The sequence below is a fragment of the Crocodylus porosus genome, unplaced genomic scaffold (genome assembly GCF_001723895.1).
Source record: "Crocodylus porosus isolate Cpor-Errol unplaced genomic scaffold, CroPor_comp1, whole genome shotgun sequence".
NCBI lineage: Eukaryota > Metazoa > Chordata > Crocodylia > Crocodylidae > Crocodylus > Crocodylus porosus.
In genome coordinates, this window is record NW_017728947.1 from 89,552,327 (window position 1) to 89,574,308 (window position 21,982).

General features: G+C 42.8%; 1 protein-coding gene across 3 annotated transcripts in view; it reads left to right on the forward strand.

Annotated features, from left to right (window-relative positions):
• The window catches only part of RIN3 (Ras and Rab interactor 3), a 112,611-nt gene that overhangs the window by 72,603 nt on the left and 18,026 nt on the right, over nucleotides 1-21,982 (forward strand). For all 3 annotated transcript variants that reach the window (XM_019552437.1, XM_019552436.1, XM_019552438.1), the window contains exons 6-8: nucleotides 4,637-6,103; nucleotides 8,768-9,076; nucleotides 18,324-18,455. In XM_019552437.1, coding sequence (XP_019407982.1) covers nucleotides 4,637-6,103; nucleotides 8,768-9,076; nucleotides 18,324-18,455 — 1,908 coding nt within the window. The remainder of the gene's footprint in view (nucleotides 1-4,636; nucleotides 6,104-8,767; nucleotides 9,077-18,323; nucleotides 18,456-21,982) is intronic.

The window sequence follows — 21,982 nt, forward strand, 5'->3', positions numbered from 1 at the left end:
TGGGTTTTTTGCTTTTTTTCTAAATTATCCCCAAAGCCTAATTTTTATTCCTGCTGAAGCAGTTAGCTGCTATGTTTTTCATGTGACATAAACCTTGGTTGGTTCTTTAATTTGCTCAGCAAAATGATTCTTCCTATTGTGTTTTCCACATGGAGTAATGCAGGTGTGTCAAAGATATGGCTTACAGGCTAGATCCAACCTATGCAGCCCTATCAGGTGGTCCACAGTGCTGCCTGTGGATCTAAGACTGGACCCACATATGGCAAACACTGGGACCAATGTGTGGGCCGGATTTTGGCATGCGTGCTGTATACTGCATAAGCAGCCAGATCTGATACATATAATGCCTGCATTGGACTAGCCCGGTGTGCTGGATCCAGTGCATGGGGCCAGTCTGCAGGCCCAGTCCAGTCCACGGACTAGCACCAAGCTACTCATCTGGCCCATGGATCAACTTTGCGCTACTCATCCTACTCATGGGGCCTAATGCGTTTGACACCTCTCAACGAATATAACTGAAAAGGGACACTGCTCAATGCCTTCTGTCAAATAAATGTACTTAGAAATGCTTTCAATATCTTCCTCTTCTACTGGAAGGGAAACGAAATCAGCTAAGTTGTCTGATATCTGTAGTGTGATGACATATATCACCTAAGTAGTAGAATTCTTTCGGGCTTTTCCAGTTTTTTTTTTTTAATACTCTGAATTACACCCAAAATAAGCCTGGGTAACTCCAGCTCTTCTGCCCACCCTCAATTTCAGTTCACACAAGCTACACTACATTTAACCACCAGATTCACTTCTCACAATTCCAGGCTACCTCAGTTTTGCTTTGAGTTTTGGTTTTCTCCAGATTTCTTTGCCTTTGGGTACCCATACTAACCACTGAGGAAATGCTGCTTTGTAACTCAAAGGTATAGCAAAAAAGAAAAGTGTGGTTTGTCAGATGCTATGAATAGACAAACTTCGAACAGGACATTGGAAAACCATTTTGTATCAAAAGAGCACAAGCAAAGTTTCTACCATGCTGGACCCAAACCATCCCAGGTCTAAAACACTTTGATTAATTGGGAGAGGATTTTGGAGGGGATGATTTAAAATTTTAAAGGGATTTTAAAGGGATCTGCTTTTAAGAGCTTACATTTTTGTGTTCTCAGTTTGAGCCCCCTTAAAGAGACCTAGTTTTCAATGGACGAGTTCTGAGTAATGTCTAGAAATAAGAGCTCTTAATAAAACCACGAGTTAGACAAACCAAATCACTAGTCATTTAAAAAAAACCTATAGCTGTAGGCTTTTTCTTTCTCTTCTTTCTTCTGTGATAGTGGCATTTGAAGTGATGGCATCTTGTCTTGTGCATATTATAGCACTTTGGGTCCAAGGGAGGTTTCTGAAAACAAAAGAGATCCTGGAAAGTTACCTTGGAGAGTTGTACTAAATCTTACAAGCTTCCTGGAGCTCTAGTGCATCTTAATAAGGTCAAATGGGCTGAAATATTTAGGGTCATATTATTACTTCTTACAATAAACTCTATACAGGCAGAACGTGGTAGGCAGCCACCAACTTTTCCTGTCCAAAAGGAAACCAGGCATTGTTTGCAAGGTTATCAATTTCCATTTCCTCCAAAGTTCACATATTCTCATGGGGCAGAAATCAGATGTCCAGCTTCAAGCTGAATTATTCTGCGCAGGTTTTGTCTGTTATAGTAAGGCTCATAGGTCATATTGTATAGAGCACTGAAAGGTGACTGTGAGTGTGGTTCTATCAGAAAAAGAAAGCCCATTCAATTTGCACATTGCTGAAATGACAACGTGAAAATGCAGTCTCTCTTCAGTGCAGAGCTACTGTGGTTCTGCTGCATATTGGAGGTTCATGCAACAACTTCTAACCTTGTGGATAATGCACCCCCAGGCAGCAGCATACTGTGCGTGGGAAGGGGGCAGGTAATGGGTAAGTTTTTCTATCCTTCATTCTACAGGGTGGCTTCTGGAGTGGGCTGGAATAGCTTCAGCGTGAAGCAGCTGTGTAGGCCTAGAGCTTTACCTTTGTCCTTTAATGGGGAAAATTAGCAACTTCCCCTTTCTTAGCAAATGGATGACATATCCTTCACTTCCTCAACCCATGAAATGGTGCAACACCGTCTTGCTGCCCTAGATAAGAAAATTCCATTGCACTGCATTTAACCCTGCTTGCTGATCTCAGAAACGGTGATGACAAACGAATGCTCACATGTGCACAGTTGTTTTATACTCAGAAATTTCTAGCGTCTCTGTCAATGTGTATTTATTCTAAGAAATGTGTCCAGTTTCCCCTCACCACTGCCCTGGCAGGGGTCATAATGTAATCATACCACAAACCTTCCTGACTATAAAAACACTGTGACATGCTTGTAAATCAATATTAGTCATGGATGCCAGTCCAATCTTTGGAGTAAAACAGAAACGTTCCATGTCCAGGGCTGTATGGGAAGAAACTGTCTTATCTTTCCTTCTGTAAGATGGTGTATGAAGTGGGCTGGAATAGGTTCTATATAGGCCCTTTGTAGCCTTGAGAACAGAATTCCTACCCCATGGTGACTCCACGCATGTACCTGTGCACTCCTTCAGGTGTGGAAAGAACAGCCTGTAGTAATAACATGATGCAACTTTTAGATGGTGCTTTTTGGCCATAGGTTTCCAAGTATTATACCATGGCCAGCAATAGGATTAGCTATGTTTTACTGAGGCACAGAGAAGTGAACTTTTGCCACCAGAGAGTGGCAGAATAAGAGAAGAACCCAGGTTATTTGAGTACCAGGCCAGCTTTCTGTCCACTGGCCAAACTGCCTGACATGCTTCCAAGAAGCTATGAGGGTGTCCTGAAAGATGTGCGATACCCACAGGCTTCTCTGTATGAGCTAATTCTGTAGATGGATGGAACATGTGAATAAGTTTGAATAAAAGGACAAGTGAGTGTGCAGAGTGATTGGCTTGTTAGGACCTGTGCAGCCACACGTGCTAGACCAACAGGACCAACCTCAGACAAAAAAGGGTTACTGGAGTATATAAAATCAAAGTGGTGCTGGGATCAATCAGTTCTGAGTTTTGGCCGTACAAAATGAACCCAAATGTTGTCCTGCTGATTTTTGGCCAAGTTCTCCTCTAAATTTCACCCATATTTGAAGTTCAGAGGGGTGTGCTGGAGTCATTGAGAGGAGAATTTGGGTCTCTGAATCCAAAACTAAGGGCTGAGTCCTGAAAGCTTTCCTGTAGCCATAGCGGCTGCTGCTGTGAGCAGTCCCAGCCATGACAATGGGACTTCTTACCACAGACTCATCCCTGTATCTGCTACTAAGTAATTGCAGGATTTGGACCCCAAGCCACTGTTATGATTCCTGGAATGGTCAGTTCACTTTCCTGTCTGAAGCATGGTGATGTGTCTTGCCTTCTGGGTGTGTGCAAGACATGCCTGTTGTCTGTTTATGGATTTCCCCATCACACAGTCTAATCATATCTAGCTATCTTCCACCTCTGTGTCTGGCAACTTCTTATGTGCTGCCTGGGGTGGGTGTGGGACTTTTAACTACATAGACATCTCAGAGCGTGAAACATGCCTGGGTTTTTGGCCTTAGATCAGCAGTGTCTAATTCGTTTTCTCTCATGGGTTGGAGGAGTGGTGCAGGGCCAGTTCACAGACCAGATGAATGGTGTGTGGCTGGCCTTATGGGATGGATCAGGCCCCCAGACCAGCCCCACCCTCATGCTGGATCCAACATGTGCAGTGCTCATTCCAGCCAGTCTGGGACTGTACCTCATGGGTGCCCACTCCAGCTGGTTTGGGACCCACGTTACATGTGGCACCTGCCTGCATGCTGTGCAGGTCTCATGTGCAGCACAGCCCCAAACCAGCCAGGGCAGGCACTGTATGTATACTTGACCAGTCCGGCATTTGCCTAGTATGGCATGTGGGAGCCTGGTGCCGGGGCCTTGCAGGTCAGATCTTTGGCACCGCTGCCTTAGGTCAATGGTTAAGGAACGTTCAGTACTTTCTATGCAGTAGTTTCTCAGGCCAAATTCTATTCTCTCCTTAGTGAGCTATGGCTATTGTGACATTTTGATTTTAATGAGATAAAGAGGTTGGTCGGTTTGTTTGTTGAGCATGCACTATCTGCTGCCCTCACATTTAGCAATGGACAAGCTTCCTAAGGGTGGTAGTTTCTTTTGTGTGAACAACTCAAACTGGGGCAAGAAACAGTTGATGAAATTTCTATTTCCTTCCTGTCTTAATTTGAGCTTGAAACATCCCCTTCAAAATCCTCTCACACTTTTAGGTAGAGGTCAGAGGAGAGACTAAAAAGCTCAGAAATTAATCAGTGTTTTAGACCTTGGCGGGGGTTGGGTCCAGCATGGCGGAAACTTTGCTTGTGCACTTTTGATATAAAGTGGTTCTCCAATGTCCTGTAAGAAGTTAGTCTATTCATAGCATCTAACAAAGTTGCCTGTTGCCTATGAAAGTGTATGCTTCCCTGAAGGAGTTGGCCTCTAAGGTACCATCCCACCCTGCCTTCTGCCTGATTTCAGACTAACACAGCTACCTGTCTGTCTCTATTAGAAGTTAAGATTCTCTCATGATAATTGCCAAATTCTGCTATTTTTAACAGGCTTCTGGGACTCCTCTTTAAACCACAGGAGAAGGAGAGGGGGAATTTCCCAGGCTGTGAAAGACTCTGCCTTCAGCACCACCCAGACAGATAATATAAGATCTAGCCAGCATTTTGCAAGTGACACAAACCAATGCTCATGTGAAATTGAGCTGTCAATAGGAAATGACAGGCTGTGGTTTGTGAATCCTATTTTTATAGAAGAGTGCAGTAATCCTTTTCCTCCAGATGTACCCCCTCCCAAAAGCTGCAGCGTGAGTTCTGAGCTCTCTCATGCCATCACCACCACGCTGAGTCTCAAGAAGTCTCCTCGCCGTCCCCCACCGCCACCTCCTCATGGCCAGGTTCTGAAGTCATCTAAAAAGCTATCAAAGGTTTCCATGACTGCCTGTGAAGACAACCAGCTGCTTCTTCAGCCTCCAGGGAAGAGCCCAACAGAAATGAAAACAGAGGGCAATGAAAGTATGGAAGAAGAAGGGAAAGAGCCCTGCTCATCCAGTGACCTCCCTCCAGCAGTCCCTAAGAAATGTGATCAGCCCTCCATCCCTCCCAGGAGGCGTTTATCTGAAAGACTTTCACAGGAGCCCTGTGTAGATAAGTCTGCAAAATGTGAAACACCTCAAAGGGAACCAGTGGAGGAACAACATGCTTCTGTTGAGAGCAAGGATAACCGGTCTGTATGCCTAACAGCCACAGAAGAGCCTGAAGGTGTTGCTAAAACACAGGCCAAGGAAGCAAAGCCTACAGAGAAGGAGTGCATGCCCCAGCCACTGAGGAACTCCACAGCCAAAGGGAAGGTGCCCCCTATCCCACCACCGAGAAAGAAGAGGCTTTCCCAGCAAGCCTCCATCTCTATCTCCTGTAACACAAAGTCAGTCAACATTTCAGCACCAGATACAAGTGCTGCAGAGACTTCATCCAAAGACGGCTTGCAGCCAGCGGGTGATGCCGCCTGCTCCGACACTCAGGATGCACTAGGGGCCTGCTGTAAATCATCTGGGTCGTTTGAACTTAAAGGTTCTCTTTCCTCCTTGGACTGTCCAGGGAGCAGTGCAGCAGCTCATACCTCTGCTTCTGAGCCTGATTCTTACTCCACAAGCAGCACTGAGGATGATTTCGAGCAGCTGAGTAGCCCCTGTGGTAAAAAGACACGGTCCGTGATTCTGGACAAGGCCAAGCACAGGCTGTCCTTTGTGAGCTTAACAAATGTCTTCACAGTCTTCCTTTCTGCTAACAGAAAGCTGCAGAAGAAGATTGTGGAGCTATCTCAGGACAAGGACTCTTACTTTGGCAATTTGGTGCAGGACTACAGAGTGTACAGTCTGGAGATGATGGCAAAACAGAGCTCCAGCACGGAGATGCTACAGGAAATCCGGCTGATGATGACACAGCTGAAAAGCTATTTAGTGCAAAGTACAGAGCTGAAAGCTCTCCTTGATCCTTCTGTTTATTCAGAAGAACAGATAGGTATGTTCTCCCATTTTATTCCTTCTCTGGGAATGGAGGGGATGCTTGTGAAGAGGGGGAGGGTGGTGGTCATAACTGAAGAGCTGAGGTGGTTCTTCAGAAAGCAATGGGATGTTCCATGAAACCTCAGTGTTGGAGGCTACATTTTCCTCTCAGATTATCTGTATTTGGGTCATGGTATTAACAGTGAAGAAACCAGTTAGAAAAATGCAAATAAAAGAATGGCCTGAAAGAGATTCAATTCCATGAGCAAAGACAGTCTTTCCTAAGCTTTGCAGAAAGCCCTGTCTTCACTCCATAGATAAATATTGCAGACCCCTGCCATAATGTTCCATATTTTATGAACTTCTGTATCCTGAGAAGATGTGTTCAATGAACATAGTGGAGTGGGGCCCTGGTAGGAGGGTCTCAATGTAGAATTTCCCTCCACATATGGCATTAATTTCAGAGATTAATGGATCTGTCTCTGGGATTATGGCTAATTTTGAAAGACAACATTCAGGGAAACCATGCTCTGTGCTCCCCAGCTGATCATTAAGAGAAGAGTGTAAAAACATTCCTGACCCCCCGAAACAGCATCTGCCTCCGACCCAGATCCCATTCCAGGGGACTCTCCTTGCTGGTGTTTGTTTTCTTGAAAAAGGGTGGGGGCCAGGATTGTTTAACAGTTCAGGACTTTTCATTTAAAGCATGGGGTATATTGTGTCAGTACCTTTTGTACTGAGAAGTGGTCTAGTTAAATGCCAGCAGGTGTATTTCTGTATTTTTTGCAGGGATAGGTCATGAGCCCTGTTATTCTGTGCTGTAGGGAATAGGAGCCAAAAAATAAGAATTGTGGAAAGACATGAGATGCATCCCTCCCAAAGATTTGCCTAAGATGAAAAGCAAAGCAATTAATGGTGACAGGCATGTGTTAGATCATTCCTGTACTGACTGTCTTCCCCCCCTTGGGATATCTATACTTCCCAAAATTTCCAGGCACTTATGACATGGAAAGCAAAAATCCAGGCAAAAATATCCACACAAAATTATGCATGTTGTGAAGCCGGAACTTGAAGGGAATAAAACAGTGAAAACCCAATAGTAAAGTCAGAGACACCAAAACTCCATGACTTCCGAAGTGCAGACTTTTGAACCAACACTGAACCAAGCCTATGTTATTTTCATATATGTGTGGGTTAAAACAATGTGAAAATTGTGCCTAAGTTCTCTTTTTTCCACTGTGCTTGGTTTGCATTTATCACCAGGAGAGCCAGGCTAAATAACCCACAGAAAGTCCATGGTCCACCGAGATCAGGACCATGCTGGGGAGGTGTCGTGACTCTCTACTGCCTCTCAGCTCCCACAGGATTGTTTGGTTCCCTTGGCACATGTCCCACTAGGCACTGTCCTTTTTGTGTCCCCTCTCCCCATTTGTCTGATTACTTCTGATAGTATTTTTATTCTTTGAACCCATAAGGCATGTCCCCACAAGCATGCACATGCAGGGGCGCATGTTTCCTGTGGGACAAACAGCAGCAGCATATATTTGTGCCCCTGCTATTTGTCCCTGGACACACCCCTACACGCGCACTCCAGCACATGGCAAAGGGACTCAGGTGAGGTAGGGGAAGCTGACACCAGCACCTGTGCTGGCCCCAGTCATCTTACCTGTAGTCCTGGGGGCCTGCCATGGCAGCAGCAGTGCTGAGCCAGCCACTTGGAGCCTGGCCAGCAGCCAGAGCATGGCTCTGGGTGGCCAGGCTCTTGTTTCTGGTGGCACCTGCTGCTGCCACATGTGCCACACCATGTTTTCTAGCAGCTCTTTTTGGGACATCGGGATCTCCCAGTGTCAAAAACAAACCTCTGTGCTGCAAATTAGCAGCGTAGCACATGGGTATACATGTGCTGCATGTGGTTTGTGGCCCCCTCAAATGGCTTTGAGGCACCACAGACTGCACATGTGCACTCATGGGGACATACCCAGAGACCTAGGGTGAGAATGTCTAGGGGGCAGCTCAGGAACTAGGTTGCCAGCATGCGCCAAGAGCCTGAGGTGTCCCAGGGCATCCTACCACCTCATTCCTAGGGTTGCTGTGTGTGGAGCAGCAGTAGGTAGCCACGACTTACTACCTCAGCAGTGACAGTGAGCTTTCTGCTGCTGTAGCTTAGCTGTACCCAGTCAGGCTCCATGAGAGCAGGCTGTTGGAGGAAAAGCAATGAGTAACAGTCTGGTAAAGGTGCTTTACTTCCCATTTCCTCTTAACTGGTTTTCCTGATACATTAAAGTAACGTGCTTGTAAACTGTGAGTCACAAAAGCCCACAGCCACTGCCAGTTCACTGAATTACTCCTTTAGCTGAAGTGGTGGTGGCCTGTCCTTTCATAGTGGTTTCTGTCCTGCCCAGGACGTGGGATCAGCTTGTTATGACATCTCCACTACTCTACCACTTAGGGGTGTAAATCATTCCCTTGGCAAAATTACCAAATGCTAAGTTGATGCAGAGGACACTTATTTATCAGCCATATTCATTTGCACCCAAGTTATCATTGACATGGTTTTTAATTTGCTAATGAGGTAGGAATCATATTTGCTTATGTCAGGGACATATTTATGCCCCTGTGCTGATTTTTTTTTAGTGGATTTCTGCATTTTCCTGTTCTCACCCCTTCCTTTTCTATGCAGAAGTGATTGTTGAGTCAGCTTTGTACAAATGTGTCCTGAAACCTTTAAAAGATGCCATCGATTCGTACCTACGGGAAATCCATACCAAAGATGGAGTCTTTCAGCTGCTGAAGGAGAACCAGCTTGTCATACAAAGCACAACCACCACTGACCTAGGTATCACCACCAGTGTGCCTGAAACAGCTGTGCTGGAAAAAATAATTCACAAGTTTACAACTATGCACAAGGCCTATTCCCCAGAGAAGAAGATTGCTATCCTGCTGAAATCCTGCAAACTCATTTATGACTCCATGGCTCAGGGAAACCCAGGTAGGATTATCTTATTGAAACATTTGTTCTCTCTGCCTCCTCCTCAACTTCTGCTTTGCCTTTTTCCCAGCTATAGTGAGAAGGGGACTAAGGTTTTAATTTGAAATCAGTCCCTAGTGTGTTTACCATAACTCTTCACAGGGGTGCATGTTTTACAGACTTAATCAGGTAATATCAGTGAGGCATTTTGATATCTTCAAATAGAAGATGTTATATGAAATGTCCTAGCTGACTTGAAGCTCCTTAAATTAAAATACTGTTATTGAGGTCCATAACTCTGAGTTTTGTTGGAAGTGTCTGCCTTGTACAAGCATTCACATATATTTCCTCAAATTCCACTCCTGTGCCAGTTTGTACTGAGCTGTGTAAAACCTGTTAGGATTCACTCCACAAAGTCTTAAGACATCCAGAGAGGTAATGTCCCTGGGATACTTCATAGATGTAAAGTACTAGTACTGTTTATTGCTAAATCATTATTCCATGATGTTTTAGTTGTTTTGTTACGCCATTGCTACTTCTTTAGCGTGTCTATCCTATCCAGACTAACTGTAAAGGTAATAAAATACCTTATTGTCTCACATATAATACACCCCAAGTAAAACATGCACCTGTTTTTGGAAGGGAGAATGTAGAAGAAAAGATTTTTACAGTCATGGATGATTATGATATAGTAGTGCCAGGAAGTTTCTGATGCCTGTTGCCTCACCTAGACTGTCTCCTGGGATACCATACTGTCTGGACAAATGTTTCTAGGAGGACTTTGTCACACAAGGTTAGGCCCAGGCATTTGCAAGAGCAGTGACAAAAGTATTAGTTCTTTACTGTTAATAGTTCTTCAAATAAAGTGTGTGTGTATGTGTTCCTGTAAATAAATTATTGTTTCTACATTACAAGCCTCATCAAAATACAACCAGCAGCTCACTTGCTGTTTCAGGCACAAGTTACAGTGCTCAGGTAGTAGCTATAACTGCAAGAGGGTTAACATAGGATTCTGCCTCTGACTCACTGAACCAGACATAAGCCGTAGCCATCTTGGTAGCTGTATTACAGCAGAGTATTTACCGGTGAAGAAAACAGCTTTCCTGCTTAAGACATGCACCCCCAATTTTGCAGGGAAAAGTGTATGTTGTATGTGAGAAAATACAGTATGTTGGGACACCTGTTAGGATATGTGCACAACACTGTCCATTAAGAAAATGTGAATAGTACTAAAGACTTCTCATGTATGAGCTAGCACTAAAAGTCACAAATGTAGCATTTTCTCTCTGTGACTTCTTTTGTTCTCTGCATGGACCATTGCTTATGAGTTATAACTTTAGCGAAGAGAATTGCTGAAATTTATGTCCTGAGTGAAATGTTACCATTTTACCTCTCTTTTTGCCCCAAATCAGGATAAGAAGTTAAAGTTTTGACGTTTTTCTCATAATTTATTTGGAGGGGGTGGCAAAAAATCAGAAATGTCTTCAAATTCTGCTAGTCACACTGACTCATTTTGAAGTGTTAGACTAATCTATAATGTCCATATTAGTCAGTTCAGCATTAAAGTTCTCTTTTCCACTGTAATGCATTGCCTCATTGGAGCTGAAATTTGAAAGCCTGATGTTCCCATTTTTCCCTACAGATCGCTTCTCTGACTGAACTACAATCCCATGATATACCACAAGGCTTGATCAATAGGAAATATACATTGTATTATGGGAAATGTCCTATGGGGAACATAAGCCAAAATGAGCACGCCTACATGTGACACTGTCACCGTAGCAACATGCTGGGGTGACGTAGCATCCACAGGTTTCTACGTGTGATCAGCAGCTACTTCGCCATAACGACGCACTCCCCCATTATAGCATGTTGCTACGGCAGAGTAGCTGCTAAAAATAACCGTGTGCTGCACGTATGGCACAGTACAGGCCGGTACTGCACCATGCTTTAGCAGAAGTACTAAAGCACAGCAGAGTAACAACGTTACTGCGGGGCAACATGTAGATGTGCTCGATGAGGTTTTAAGTGTAGCTCTCACAAGGAAGCTGTATACATTGCCAGGGAAATGCAGTTTAACGTTTTGCAGGACTGATGCAAAAATATTTGTATATATTTATTTAGCATTTTTTCTCAAAACAAAATATTTTGTTTCAGGTCAAATTTACCCAGAATGAAATATGTCATTTTGACTTTCCTGGTGACAAATTGAAAATTTTCAGGAAACTGCAGAAGCTGCACATTCTGGCAGAAAACTGTGACAGGAAGCCAGCCCTCCTGCTCCAGGTTGTCTCCTGCACTTTTACTCACCCAGATAACAGGAACCCAGTTCTTTTCATTCTTTCAACCAGTTCTGAGTCGGTGAAGTAGTCATCACACAGGAAACAGGGCACAGCCTGTACACTTCCTGTATAATTGTCTATTTATACTTCTTGAAGCTCCTTTTGATCACCACTAAATCAGTTGGTTCACATCTCTTCCAATATCAGAGCAGATGGAGAGCCAAACCAACCTTTCACTGTACCAAAGACAAAAAATAACTACCTCTGGCAAAAATAACATCTTATTATATAGTGGATTGCACTACTTGCTGTAATAACTTACTTGGCTGCCCAAGCCACTTCTCTAATGTATGTTAATTCAGAGACTAAGTCGGGCCTGAGAAACTGTCTTAAATTCTCAAAACAACATTTAGGTGTCAAGAGCTTTCTCCCGATCTTTCAAAACCACTAGTTTCCTATAAGGTTTTGAGGTACAGATCTACATCAGCTTAGGTTCATTAACAGGTTTTTGATGAGCATCAAGTTTACATTAAAATAGATGTGTCCTGGATATTCATAGTAGTGTCCATCTCTGTAATGAGGTCAAGCAAAAGTCCTGGGTCCAGATTCCCCTCAAATTCAGAAAAGTTTGGAATTAGATTGAGGTTCAGATATCCACCCCATGGCTGAGCTAAACTTCTAATCAAACCCCCAACCAAGGCCTACTGTGTGGTGTTTTGGGTTTCTTTTTCAGTTGCGCTGCTGCAATTTCACACCACTTTGGTTAAAATGAGGATATATAGGAATACAGTCACCCAGATGTATGGTAGGAAAGGAGTGAACAAGCCCAAAGCAGGATGCCAGTGTAGAAGGCTTGGTTCTATCCATGCTAAATTCCTAATTTCTTAAGATAAGATTTCAAGGTACATTGACCACCCCAAATTCCCGAAAGCTGTTCTATAGCCTGGGGAACTAGATTCCTTATTTTGTTCAAAAATATCAATAGCAGCTCTGGGCAGGTTCTTAATCATTCCTCAAGGTAAAGCGTCAGAACAGAAATGGAGTCATTGTCTGTAGGGTGAACACACTGTGCACCAGGGCAAGCAGCTACGCTGCTTTTGGTGTAAAAGGCCACCCATCTGGAAAACCAGAGTGTGTTTGAAAGCACTGCCACAGAAATGGTGAATTCACCTTATACACCCAGCCTCAGAGGGTGTCCAGCATTTTTGCTACTCAGAGCAAAGAGGAATATCACCAGGAAAGTCAAAATGATGTATTTCATTTTGGGTGAATTTAACCTGAAGCAAAATATTTTGTTTTGAGAAAAAATCCTAAATAAATATATACATATATTTTTGCATCAGTCCTGCAAAACATTAAACTGCAATTCTCTGGCCATGTATACAGTTACCATCCTGAGGAAATAGTGCAGCACTGCATTCATTTTTAAGCACCTTGCCACTTGAAAGATACGAGAATGGACAAGAGCACTGAAGGGAAGGGCTGGATTTTTGAGAAATAGTAAATGAACTAAACAGATCAAGTGAGATACAGCAGGGTTGTCATGCGTACAAAGGATGGAGAGGCCAAAGATAGGGAGAACTATCATGTAGGGAATTCCCAGAGAATGGAATAAGAGAATAGTTTCTGAACAGTAAGATCTGTTAGCCTGTGCAATAATCTCCAGGGGAAGTGGCTGAAGTTTAATCATTTGAATCACTTAAAATTGGACTGTATGAAACAATGGAGAAATGTACTTCAAAGAACAACTCCACATGGACTGAGGGAGGGGCAGGCCAGCTAAACTAAATATGGTAGGCTTTTCCATCCCTAATTTGTGCAAATCCATGCTTTGTGCAGTAGGAATGACTAAAGTATAGTGTATTTCCAGGAAAAGATAATTTAATAATGAGTTCAATTAGAAACCTGATGAATGTAAGTTGCCGTTTCATTCTTTTTCCCCCTACGTACATAGTTCTGCAGTTGACAGTGACTTGAGTGGCACTACTGAGCTATTGGGCACTGAAGGCATTAGCATAAATGTTCTGTGTTGAAGCCTTTTTCTAGAATCAGTTTACACTGAACCAAAGTGGTTCTTTTATATTGTGTGCTATCACATATTGTTTCTAAGGCAGGGGGAGGGAATAATGTTTTTTCCTTGTGAAGTCCAGAGACCTGGAAGGCAGTGTTGTGTCAGAATTAATGTTAATCAGATCTAAGATTATCCTTTATCTCATCTGGTTCCTGCATTTGAATCAAATGCCTGTTCAAGCTCAAACAGAAGTGGCTTCCTTGAAAGATAAATAGAAAACATTAAAAAACATTAATAAACATTAAAAAATTTATGCCTGTGCATAAATAGAAAACATTAAAAAATCACCTAGCTTATAGTCAGAGTCTTGGAAATCAAACACACTTTCAACCGAACCTGACCTGTATGTTACAGAAACTTCACATAGCTAATATACCAGCAAGTAGAAGGTGCCCATGTATGCAAAGCATGTAGCTGGGAGTGTGGGCTGCATTTTAGACCATTGACGATATTTCTGTGTGATCACAGGTATATCATGTCCCCTTTGTGTGTGTCAGCCTCCCAAACTGTAAAATAATTCTGAGCTACATCTCCCCTAAGGGAATGCTGCGAGGCTCCATTCAAAATGTTGTGAGACTGTTGCATGGACAGAGGATGCTGTACAAGTGCAAAGTGCTATTACTGCATTAAGATGATTATCAGGCCTGCTGTACAGAAGAGCTACTGGGGGGAAACATGTATATGGATGTGTTACAGCCAAGCCCTAATTTCTTTATGGAGGCTTGGGCAGAATTCCAGTTTCTTTAAACCATGCATTTAATAAATACCAATCCCACTCAAGCACTGCAGCCCAGCCAGAGGCTGATATTGCAAGTGCTCTCCTCTGAATGTAATAGGATAGGCTTGTTGGAGAGGAGAAGGCTTATTTTAAGCCTCTTACAGATATTTATGAAACAAATATTTCCTGTCAAGCAGGTCAGATTTGGAGTAGGGCAATACCACCTTGACCAAGTAAGCCCATTTCCTCATGCCACAGAGCCATTGCACAAGTCTTAGAGTCAGACTGATAGCAGGATGTAATCTGCTAGTTTTTGATGCAGAAGACAAGAGTTACATACAGAGTTTTACAGTGAAGCAGACCAAGTCAGTTCCAAGTGAAAGGAGCTAACTGGACCCTTTGCTTTAAACCAGCGCAAACTCTTCTGAGCAGAGATGGGGCTCAGAAAAGCTCATATCTGGATCTGAACCTCTTCAGACATTTCAGGGGTTTCTATTCAAGGTGCTGGTTCAGCCCATTCTAGAGAAGGATAAACTTAACATAGAGATGCACTGACTTTAACCACTGGTTACTTGCATTTGTCTTTGGTCTTTTTGGTCCTTCTTTGTCCATTCTGAGACTGGTCCTGCAAGATGTTGAGCAATATTGACCTTGTGGGGAGATGGGGACACTTAGCACCCACTTGTGGCTGGATCAAGGACCAAGTTAGCAAGGGGATAGAAAAATTATGATCTAGTTTTCAATGGCACTGTCTATCTTGAGTGGATGCAGCACCTAATTACAATGGGTCAGTCAAACCTGCCTAGTTTGAGTTCATTAATCAAAAGGCACTGTATGTAAAAGATTTCAATAATTAACAGCTGGGACCGCAGAAATATTTCATGTATAATTCTTTTATCAAGTTTTAAAGTTAGAAGATGTATAACAAGGCTTGGTTGGCAGAGCATGTAGGGAAATGAGATGAGTAGCAATGAAAATAATTGACTCAAAGCCTAATTGTAAATATAAACCACATTTTATTCAATAAAACAGGAATGGAGAAATTCTGAAAGAGTCCTTGAAAAGTGTCACCCTGTGTTAATGCCAGCTGGCTCAGGGATAGATAAGTGGCCACTGAACTTTGCACGTCAGATTTCACCCAGATTGGTAAACCAACAAGTCTTCACCACCAGCTGGACAAGAATTCATATCACAACCTGGGATCCTTCTTGGGGGGACTTAGCAGAGAGGATACAGATTGTTCATGAAGAATGACCCACCCTCTCACTCTTAAAGATGGGCTTTCCAGACCAGAGAAGGCGGGGAGAGGAAGAGGCTACCACAGTACTCTACCTTTCTAGGGTAGTAAGTGTCCAGGTCTGTTAAGTCTAACATGGTTCAGCAGCTATTTAAAAACTTAAAGCACTTGAAGGAGCAGAAGGAAAACAGCTGGGTTGACTTGTAGGTGGCTTTACAGTGGTAGAATTCTGCTGACTCTGGAGTATTACTCCAGATTACTCTGGGGTTAGTGAGATCAGACCTGGGGTTCTCCTTTCGTAGTTTCTTTTGAGGCAGAACTTAAATGCAGTTCAACAACAAAAATTAAAGCCGCTGTAACACTAGTGCATTTATATTTGTGACTAGAATGGATTTGGCACCATGGCTCCAATCAATTGAAGCTTTCAAAGAAACTGATGCCGTAGCAACACAGGAGAAATAAAACATTCATCCAGACACAAATTAAGCACTGGAGCCCTTTTACAGTACAGCTCTGAACCTGTAGTGGTATCGTTAACTGCCTCTGTAGTTAAGCTAGCACTTTTAGAAAGTGTTACTCCTCCTTTCACCAAGTAGACCATCAGTTCCCTTCAACGGTTTGGGCCCACTGTAAAAAACGGCCTGAATTAGAACTAGAAAAAGTGAATATAACACCCTCGCCCTCTTCCACTTTAACTACACTGTCTGTTTAGCAGATACATTGTTTGCTTTATTTTAAAGTCAGATTTTTAAATTGAGAATGAGGCTTATCTTTGTTTGAATCTCTAGTGAAGTATCTTCCTCTGCCAAATGAGAACCAATGTTAACTATGAATGACAAATAAGGAAACCTGACTCATGGCAAAGACTTGACATAAGTCAGTGGGGAACATTTGAGGAATGGGAATTTATACCATGAAAGGGTAGGCAGACTGTTTGCCAAAAGCAGTCTGGGTTCAAGTTCACTATAGTTAACGTCAGGGATAGATTTTGTCTGTGGAACCTCGACAGATGATTCTCAAACAGACATGAACAAGTTAGATAAAGGAGAAAATGCCCATGAACATTTCAGGCAACCCTAGTGATTTCAGAATGAAATCAGAGGGTTTTGGATTGTGAAGACAGCACATACCTGCGTACCTGAAAGCTGGCTTGTTAAGCAACTTCATTGTATATATTCTGTATGGTATGAATCAAAGGAATGGCAATGGAAAAGAGATGGATATGAAACTAGGTTGTAGACAGGAAATACAGGCTTCATGCTCTTCCCAGTGAATCTTGTGAAGATTCTGTGTGGATCTTATCTTGTGACATCTGAAATAACGATAGCATGAAATGTTTGATAGATAACCCAAAGGATGGCAGAAGGCAGGACAGGGCACACCTATTGCTCGGAAATGTATCAGCTTTTGTAGGCATCAGATCCCAAGGAAATGTAAAGACTGAGGACTATATCCAGTTTGGTCACTTTAGCATAGATACTTAGGTGCATGCCCGCTGCCATGAATGATTCAGTTTAACCAAATATAGATGCCTCAAATCCTTACAAAGTCAATGGGAAGGTTTATCAGTCTCTGAAAAGTGACTCAAAAGGCACACAGAAGCAGCCAATCAGAAATGCTAAGTATGGGGGTGTGCTTGAACCCCCGTCTGTCTCAGCAGTGTAGGCTGCACATAGAGATTTCTGTTCACTTGGGAGCCAGAATACCAAATTCTTCTGAAATAAGGTGCCTAACCTGAGTGTTGGTGATGGCTTTCACCTATTGGAGAACAGCCTAGTGGTTAACACCTTCAGCCAGGATGTAGAAGACTTATGTTCCTTATTCTCCTCAGCCTCTGTGGGTTCAAACCTATCTCCACCTTCCCAGAAGGGTGCCCTAATTACCAAGCTGTAGAATAGTCTGGGTGAGGGTGCCCCCTCCCCTTTCTGTTGAAGCTAGGCAACTGGGCAGCTGAGGATACAAATTGGTCATGGGGCCAGAGGAAAAAGGACAAAGAGAGAAGGAGCCTGATTTTGTAACCTAATGATGATGACACTCAGCTAGGAAGAAAGGCAACTCAGATTCCAGAGTTGTTTCTCTCTTTTAACCAGTGACTGTCTAATATAAAATACATCAGCACTGCTGAGAAGCGGGAATGAGATCCCAGGAGTTGTGCTCCTGCCCCCGCTCTCTCTCCACCCTCACAATGCAGGGGCTATACAGAGGTACCCTTCATTGTTTTATTCCTGACCCCGTGATTCTTGCATTCTTGCATACAGTTTTCAATTGTTCAAACCAAGCCTTAGAAGAGGTTTGATCATCAACATGATTAAAAAAAACACATTGTGTTAGCATATCGGGACACTATACCTTCCCCTTGGCTCCCAGCCTCCTTGGAGAATCCATTATAACTAAGCACACAGGATCTAATCTTTACCTCCTGAGGAAACATAGGAAAGCATGATTCCTGTCCCAAGAACCACCCTGTCATATCCTGTTTCTGTTATTCTCCAGGGGCCTTTCCGTTGTCCACAGATAGAGAATGAGGAGGGGGCCGAAGGGAATAACAGTTTGTAATCCATTTTGAGAGTTCTGCTGATGGTATGAACTGAAACCAAACATACTGCACTTCAGAACAGCAGCACCCTTGAGCTTCAAGCGTGCAGAGCTTAATCCTCAGCAGTCCCTCAGTACCTCTTGTTGGTATTTCATAATTTTGTATTTAGATGATGATCAGGAATTATGAAATGGAGCCTGCTAGAAATTTTGTTCTTGACTTCTTTATTAGTTTTTCTGCTTGATTATTTAATTTTCAAATTCTTAACCTCTCTTCATCGGCATCTTTCAGCTGTTAGCCTGTCCGTTGGTATAACCCATAGGAAACTTCCCGCATACCTATTAATAAGCCACCACTTCTGCATTAGAACTGTTACCTTACTGTGAGGCGTGTTGATACCCATATGTGTTACTCTTTGTTTCAGGGAAGCCTTATGGTGCAGATGACTTCCTGCCAGTGCTAATGTATGTTCTGGCTCGCAGCAACCTTACTGAAGTGCTTCTGAATGTGGAGTATGTGATGGAGCTCATGGACCCGGCCCTGCAGCTGGGGGAAGGTATGAAAGAGCCATCATGCATCTGGAATGCTCTCTTTTTTAAAAAATGTACTTCTTTTCATTTAAAAAAAAAGGAAAAGTGAATGCTGTGTCAATAGAACACAACGGGAGCTCTGGCTAGAGTTAGGGATGGCTTCTGGGTGGGCCTCCCTTGTATGCTTTGGCCAATTTTTACAAGTGCGTGCCTAAGTTAAATTCCATAATGAGTCACTAAAATGTCAATAGTGCTGAGAACCTGGATGCACCCTCTAACCTCAGTTAGAGGTGCAGGTGCCCAGCTATTCTGAAAGTCAAGGCCCCAGATTGCCTAAATATGGATATCAGCGGCACCCACCCTTGAAGACCTCAGCCCAGATATTGTAAAGTAAGCAGATCTCTGTCTAAAAATAAACTCCTGTGCTACACTCTGTCAATGCTTTCTATTGCTCTAATGAGAAAGAGTTATGCTTCTTTAATTGTGCAGTTTGTCTTTGATTAGGCACAGTGTTCATTTCCTGTAATGTTTGTGTAATAAACTAAACCTTTTAGCAATGCTACGTAAGTGATACATACCAATCTAAAGACAGTGAAGTATGGGTAGTAATGAACGCTGGATTTGGATATGGAGAGAATTATTACAGAATAAAATACTAAAGGGAACTATATTATTTTGTGGGATAGATAGAGATTAGACAGTTAGGTGCTAATAATGGTTGGGCCCAGTTTTTCCAAATGAAAATCAACAGATTTCTTCACCCAGTATTTGCTGAAATAACAGCAGGTGATGCTATTTCAGTTTTGGTTTTGGTAAGCAGTGAAGTTATTACAGAAGAGTTGCTCATGTAAAATAACCAGGGATCAAGCCATCCTAAATTGATTCTGTTAAAATTAAATGGAAAGAAAAACAAAGTTAAGTCTGTGGCTGAGGCTCTTCATTTCAAAAGGGCAAACATAAGGAGACTGAGCAAACTAGATCAGTGGTTCTCAACCTTTTTCCAGTCAGCGCACACTTCACTTTTCTGAATGTTGCAACATCTCCAGTTGAGAACCATGGCTGGTGCTACCTTAACTTACTTCACTGCTTCTCAACTGGATGTTCCTGCCTCCTGGTAAAACTGCTCTGCACACCTGCTGCACAGCAAGCTTGTGAAGGGCTGTGGCACACATATGCTTCTCCTGCATTAGGGCTGTCTGCCCTAAAGCAGACAGAGAAGTTGGCTTGGGTGGTAGCCCTTTCTGAAAGTGGGTGCATAGGGAGTGAGGCATTAACGGTGTGGAAGAGGATTAGAATGCCACACAGAAAGAACTGAATGGCCTTGAAGATTAGAGTAATAGAAACTGGATTAAATTATTTTGAGCCACAAATATCATCCTGCTGTGAAGATAGAAAATACAGTCCTAGGAAGTATGATGAGAAGTATTTCTAGTGTGGGTAAATGTTAATGCCCTTGTACAAAGCTTTGGTAAGATTTTATTTAGATTCTGTGTACAGTTCTGGTCACCAGTGTTCGAGAAAAATGGATTTAAATTGGAATAGGTGCAAAGAAGGGCTATTATGATGGTGAGGGGAAGAGAGAGCCTCTTATATGAGGGGAGACCAAAGGTGTTTAGTGAAGTTAAGGTTGGAAAGGGGATATGATGATAATCATTGAGGAGAGGAGAAACACCAGGGAGGAAAAGAATTATTTAAGCCAAAGAACAAATAAAGAATAAATGAGTACAAATTGGACAATAAATATAGGCCAAAAACTAGAAGAAGGTTTCTAACCATCAGAACAATTCGATTCTGGAGCTGCTTTCTTAATGGAACAGTAGCAGCAAAAAACCTAACTATTTTTAAGATGGAGCTTGAAAAAGATGTTATGATGTATTTTCCTGCAGTGGCAGGGTACTGGACTCAATAATCAGGGACCAGGAAGTCCCTTCCAGGCCTGGATTCCTATGGAGTAACATTCACTGCAGTAGTGGGATCCCTCTGAAGAAGGACAATTAAATTACTGTTGCTTTGCCTCCTGTGCCAGGAGACTGCTGTGTTGAAAACCATGTTCTGAACATATTGTCCTTATGTAAAGTGCTTCCCAGACACCATTTGTGTGACCAACCATGAGAATTGTTGTGAGTTTCGTTTAAAAAGAGGAAACATTACAGAGAGGTGTCACAGCAGCCAGAATTGTATGTTGTGGAATCGCCATCTAGTGACTATTTTGATCATCTACAACTGGAGTTTTTTATTTGAGAATGAGAGGAGATAACAAACTCGGAAGCCAGCAAGAAATGTTAAAATTGTGAAACAGAGATGAGGTACTCAGTACCTCAAAGCTAAGCTCCATTTTAATTTGGGGGACACAAAGTTGAAATCCTTGGATCTGAGCTTGTCCCTTAATTGTTAACTTTTGATCAGAACCAAGCTTGGAGGTGGTTATGTTTCTGGCTTTGGCCATGTTCTTACATAAGGAGCTCAAAAGATTTCAATTCTGTCACAGTTCATGCCTGAAACTGAATTGATTCTAGTCATGAATCCATCATCTAAGCAAGCTCATTTTTGGCTGTCAAACGCTACCTCCTTGACCCATATCTAACTTAGGCATGTACTGGGCAAACATGGAAACAAATGCTTGTGTGTAAATTATGAACTAGCAGACTAAGAAATGCAGCTTATCCCTCCTAGAGAGGAACAAACATTTTGAGGCTAAAGCACAGACCTGGAAGTTAAAGTATCAAGGTTATTTACCCAGATTTAGAGATACTGGCTCCTTAGTACTTACTAGCAATACCAGATCTGTCCCATGGCTGGGCATCGCTGACTGTGTTGTGGTGCAGTCATGTCCCAGATGTATGGCAGCACACTGGTACACTGCATGCTCTGAAGCAAGTGCATCAGCTGCTTCACACATTAGGCTGCTTGGGCTTCAGCCCTGGAGGGTCTCCAAGGGCACTCACACACTGAGGAAGAGAGGATTCCCTTAGTCGAACTGCCAACAGTGAAGGCTGCAGGTGACTCAGGGCCACTTGCTAGAAGTCCTGTTCCAGTTTCATGAGCAGTGAAAGAAATGGTCCCAGCATAACCCTTCATCACCCACTTGCCTACAGGCTACCAACTTCTACCCTGTTGCAGCTGCTTTTGGTCCCTGCCAGTTAAGTGCTACTGGTAATCCCCATATAATCACAGGGTCATAGGAGAGTAGGCCTGGGAGAGATCTCACAAGGTCATATAGTCCAGTCCCTTGCTCAAGGCAGAATCATCCCTGACTAAACCATCCTAGCTAAGTGTCTGTCCAACTTGCTCTTGAAAATTTTTAGGGATGGAGATTCCACGACTTCTCTAAGTAGCCGGTTCCAATGCTTGATCACTGTCATAATCAGAAAGTGTCTTCTAATCTCAAAACTAAATTTATTTTGCTGTAGCTGAGTTCATTGCTCCTATTCCTGTCCCTATAGCCCCAGATAAAAGCTCATCTGCATCCTCTTTAAAAATGGTATTTGAAAGCTGTTATCAAATCCCCATTCAGTCTTCTTTTCTTCAGACTACATGATCTTAATTCTTTCAG